The 5685-nt window shown below is 37.0% G+C and overlaps 1 protein-coding gene across 1 annotated transcript; it reads right to left on the bottom strand.

The window, feature by feature from the left end:
- Positions 1 to 3851: 3851 nt before the first annotated feature.
- LOC137585035 (uncharacterized) lies at positions 3852 to 5216 on the bottom strand. The gene is made up of 2 exons (XM_068300680.1): positions 4202 to 5216; positions 3852 to 4148 (listed from the first exon to the last, which is right to left on the bottom strand). Exons 1-2 carry the CDS (start codon positions 5211 to 5213, stop codon positions 3943 to 3945), a joined length of 1218 nt encoding a protein of 405 aa, XP_068156781.1. The 5' UTR covers positions 5214 to 5216; the 3' UTR covers positions 3852 to 3942.
- Between the last annotated feature and the right edge of the window lie 469 nt (positions 5217 to 5685).

Genomic DNA, 5685 nt, shown 5'->3' with positions numbered 1-5685 from the left:
AGTCCACAACAAAGATGCTGATGAAACATCCTTCTGATGTCTAGTGTCGAGTCGCTCAACTAATCCTTTTTAATTTGCTACCGCGTTCTTTGAATTTTTATCCCACAGACATAGACACAGCTGCAGCCGGGCCTAATGCTTTGTGTGTTTTTCATTATATATAAACCAACCAACCAACACAAGCATACATACTGGCAAACACACCCACACATACACGATACAATATATACATACATACATACATGCTCTTAAAGAAGGCAACTGCTGTTTTGCTTTGTTATGTTCTGTGACTGTTTTATTGTAAGATTTTTAATACGCTTTCTTGCTTTTGTCTCGACACACACACAAACACGATATGTCATTGTCCTGTCAAAGGTTATGCCCTTTTTTGGTGTTTGACATTTCTCTATTTCTTTTTCCAGCTCTTTGTGTGCTGACCCGGTCACCCGCAGTCATTTAATTGGAAATGCAAATATCAAATTTCAATTACAAACAACTAATTAGATTTTCGTGTCAAGTTTTTCTGCTCCATCATTCATCATGGGAATAAGATTGAAATTGGTTTGGGGATGAGAACGAGGATGTGAATGTGGATGATAGCAGTGGATAGAACTTTATCGATTTGCCTGGGTGTTGGCTAACTCGCACTTAATGAAATCATTTAGCCAGACACGCAATATCAAGCATACGCCATGTGGCAAAAATTCATTGACTTCTGGCTATGAAATGAAAATGTTTAGTCAACTGTAACCCCTGGGATCCACATTCCCGTAGCGAACGATACCAGCAACGACAATAACAACAACAACAACCACAACAACATCATGGAAAAAGCAACAAGAGCTACTGCTCTACCATCAAGTCATCTAAGTGAAGGTATTTTTAAACCTAGTAGAATCTTCCCAGGCTACACATCGACTCATGGAAATTTCATTGGGGCCCACAGGTTGGCCAACAACCTAACTGTGGTAATTACTCACACTTGACCCCAAAGGGTTAGGAAAATTGTGCTCTGACTGTGCATGTATAGCCTTCTGCAACTTCATAGGTACAACAACTGAGCAGGGTAGATAAATTGAAATTTTAGTTTAAAGCCACTGGTGAAAAGTGACCTATAGGGCCAAAAATAAGCCAATTGAACTTGCTTAGGCATGCAGGAAGGCAGTCGGAACAGATAAAAAGCTTAAAATTATAAAATGGTGTGAAATATGTAGTTGCCTACCCTCTGGCAAAACTGACATAAAAATGGGGTCAACATCTACATATTTAGAGTTTGCTTTAAGAACTAGTTTGACTAGTAAATTGAGTAAATATATCACGTTTGGGCTATAGTAACATTAGAAAAAGAAAATCAAGATAAAGTAATGTAAATATAGGTAAAATAAAGATAAGCTGAACTAAACGAATCCAATGAGAAAGTTAGTTAAACTCTAATTGGTCAAACGAGAACGTAAAGAGGTTAAGATTTGGCCAAGTGGGTTTAGATTATGTTAAACGAATTTGGTTTTAACTCACCAAGAAACTTGTCAAGTTGCTTGCGGATCTAAAAATGGTAAAATCTTACTTACCAAGTAAAAGAAAGCACATATGAATTAATAAGAAGCAACTCCCAATTTTTTATCGGTTGCCCTTTCTACCGAATTGATTAAGTGCTTGGCTACCTCAAGAGGCGGTCCATAGCCATAATGTCATTGGATTTCTTCGACATTCGTACATGGCAAATAAAACTTGGCTTAGGTTATTAAGTAAATGTAGCCAGGCACAACTTTGCCTGAACATAAATTCACTTGATTTTGTTTTCTCTTCTGCCTGTTGGTAGTTCACACACACACACACACAAACACATATACATACTCTAACCGACACATAAACAATACTTTATTTACAATGTAATGGCATATAAAATGTCTGCTGTTGTTGCTTGTGTATTTTGTGGGTTTATTTGCCAGCGGTCAGTTGCTTAATTTCTACGTTTTTATTTTTGCCACAGTTTCACTTGCTGCAGTTGCTCCGTTTAGATCTGGGTGTGTCTGTGTGTGCGTGTGTATGTGTGTTCATTTGTGGGTGTGGTCAGACACCCCATTACGCCTCTAACTTTTCTCGTTTTTGCTTTTCTTATTTATTTTCGTAATAACAATAAATTACATTTTTCTTCGGTTTTTGCTCTCCTGGTCTCTGTGCGTGCGTATGTTTCCTGCGTGTGTGCCTGTGTGTGTGTGTGTGCTCATTTGCTAAGTTGTTTTATGTGACTGTCGCTTGTTTGTGGCTTTTTGACATTATTTGGATTAAGCATATAAATCCTTCGGCCTGCGACTGCCCCCAGCTTCGAAACTGGCCAATATTTATAAAACTTTGATTTTAATTTCGAATTTTTCTTCTCAAAAAGTCAGTCAAAAATAAATCCAATTAGGATTGAAGAAACCATTGTACAGTTGGATGTCGCGCAAGAACAATTACTTTTCTGTCAACCATTGAGACGCAGAAAAAAATTTTCGACTTATCGATAACTGTTCTGAAAAAATTAACTATCTAAGCTAACTAATAACTAGTATACTAGTATCTTAAATTAAAAAAATCATTTCTTTAAATGTCAAGAGGTTTTCCTTAATACAGATGTCCTTACTCTTGGTCATCTCCTTCCGGAACAGAATCAGAATCAGAAACTAACAGCAATATACGACAAATTGTCAAAGTAAATATTTGCTGTAAGCATATTGAGAATCAAAGGTAGCAAATGTAATTAAAATGTTTATAAACATACAAAAAACATGTTCTAAACAGAAAATGAAAAATAAACTGAATAAACTGAAAAGACACAGAAAAGATTTTAACGACAAATGCAAGTTGGAAGGTGAAAGCTCGTAAGTCACACAGGTGTAAAACAAAAATGAAAATGTATTTATGTGGTTATATGTATGTAGATTTTCATTTACAATTATTTTGATCAAATTTTGCAAATGTTTTATTTCTCAAGTAAATCCCTAAAAGCATGCTATGAAAATTGTGAAGAGAATCGAATTATTTTTTTGGGTCTTAAAGCCAAATTCAGGCATATGTGTTTGTGGGCATGTGTGTGTTCGTGCCTAGAGGACATGGCCTAAATACAAGGAGGATGAAACATAAGACGAAGAAGAAGCGGCAATGGCCATAAACAAAGCTGGCGGACAATAAACTTGTTGAGATTGGAGAGGGCTGCGCCTGCTTTTTATGCTCTCGCGATACATTTTGTCGCATTGAGGACACTCACACAGAAGCACATACACATACACATTCACACTCATGCATACACATTCACATTTACTCAGATAAGAATGCCAACCATTAGGCTTAGTTGCGATTTGCGAAATATGGCCTGTGTGTTCTTTCTTCCTCTCTCTCATTCGCACACCATGTACTAGTATGTGTGTGCCTTTCATTTACTCGCTTCGTGCAATTTCGTGATTCGTGATTGCCTGCCATAAACTGTTGCCTACTTTCAGGTGCCACCTAAATGGCAAAGTTTAGCCTAATGGCGCTAAAGTTTAATGCAATTTTAATGCACCAGCACCAACAACAGAAGCAGCAATACCAAAAGCAAAGGCAGCAGAGGCAGCAATGTAGGTTGCCGCAGAATTTTGTTAATTTTCCAACAGCTTGGCTCTGGCAAATTTCGCGCTCAAGTTTTTAATTAAGCTAGAGCTCACACATTCAAAAGCACAGACACGCACACATCCAGTCACATTTTTCTTTTCATTCCATTCATTCTTTTACTCAACCATTCACTCACTCGGTTTCCCACTCACTCACTCCATCATTGCATTCATTTACTCAACATTCTAAAACAATCCGCCAAAACAAAAAGTCTGTAACTATTTGATGTTGCCCTTTGTGTGAAAACTTTTTTTGAATTCTGGCAAAATTTGTTGTATGTTTATTAGCTAAGAAAACCAAAAATGGTCTTCATTATACATATTGCTCCGGCTCCAAGAGACCTTCTAATTCAAATTGTTTAACCAACATTTTTACAGAGTCCTGTATGGCCTCATTGAGGTAGAGGCGTCGCTTCATATTAATCCCACGCGGCTTATCCGACAAAAGGGCTGCAAAATCCGCATCCGTCTCATCTGTATTAAGTAAAACCGGTTGCAGAATAAGCCCACAGTGAACAGCTAAAAAAAAAATTATTTGGAGCTCCAATTTTTCAATCTGTGTAATTACTCACCATAGAATCTCTTTTGCTCTGAAGCTAAATGGAATTTTTTTAAGCTAGGTGACCATTTTCCTTTGAACTTCAGTCTCTTTAGTTGCTCTCTAAATGTTTCATAATAAAGACATCTCATTTTCATTTGTTTGCCACTTCTTACGCATTCCGTGGCCGAAGTATTGATCAAATGATGTATGTCCAATGTTGGTGAACCCCAGAAGGCATATTGAAAATCAATCAAAAGGACATCAATTGGCTCATTGTTTTCATATTTAAACATCATATTATTGGTCCAAAGATCACCGTGCGTGAATACATTTAGTTGATCTTCCTCTGGTCGGAAGCAACGCAGTCCCAAAGACATATAATGTGGGGCAAGTTGCTCCAATAGAATTGCACTCTGCTCATAGCCTGGTTGACTTCGCAGATATTCAGCGCAGGCCCTGAGACATCCCACAAAATACGTCTGAAAACTTTCTGTATATTGATTAAAAAAGCCGCGATCAAATCGATTCAATGATTGCGTCTCCGCCTGCATAATCACCGATGCTGCCTGCATTTTGGCCAACTTGTTAAGTACTAATCGCACATGTTGTTCATCCAACCGATTTAATCTCGATGCCATCTTGTAGCCCTTCATACTCAAATCCTCCATCAGCAGGGCTCTATGTGGACGATCTATATGGTAGATTTTTGGACAGAGTTGTTCATTGGCCAACTCTTGCAGCCTGGGCATAACATGATCATATATATCCAATTCTCGATTGAAAATGTCGTAGGGAGCTTTCCTTTCACGTGTATCGAAATCTTCATTTTCCAGCTCAGTTTTTGCCATTATAAAATCAACATACTCCATCTGATTATCGCCCCGTTTGTGTACAACTCGTATGCGAGTCAATATAGCTCCATAGTTCTCGCCTCGCCCTAATGCTGATTCAAGGTTTACCGACTTTACTTGAACTTCATCGCTTTGATAATAGACACGAAGTACTTGCTGAAGATAGCTGTTATTTAGCCAAGCAGCTGTCATTGTCAAGAGCAAAAAGTCAACTGATTTCGCATGACAAGATGAGAAATGCGTCCAGAATCGTGATAAAGTTTTGTGTGATAAGTGATAATTTTATTTTATGTATATAACTTGAGATCTACTAATGCAAATGATGATAACAAATAGAGAAAATCTGGCATCAGATTATCAAAAGCTGGTGAGGTTTTTCTCTAAATTTTGTTAAACAAGTTTTTATTATAAGTGCATCAAAGGAATTGCCATATTCTTTTAATCGCTTTACAAGATTAGATGAATATCACTATACATATATTTAATGTTTTATCAAACGTTTTTTTATTATTAAATAAATACAGTCCGTTGAAGTTTTTATACAATTTTTAGCCTAGATATATTCATTCTTGTTCAATTAGTTTAGTGATAGTTGCATCACCTGGGCCAAATCATGTGTAGTTTTGTATTCCATTTAACTATAACACAAAATACATAGAAACTA

The sequence above is a fragment of the Drosophila tropicalis genome, unplaced genomic scaffold (assembly GCF_018151085.1).
Source record: "Drosophila tropicalis isolate 14030-0801.00 unplaced genomic scaffold, ASM1815108v1 contig_878, whole genome shotgun sequence".
NCBI lineage: Eukaryota > Metazoa > Arthropoda > Insecta > Diptera > Drosophilidae > Drosophila > Drosophila tropicalis.
Note: the sequence above shows the minus strand (reverse complement) of the source record. Positions and strands in the feature narration are given on the sequence as shown.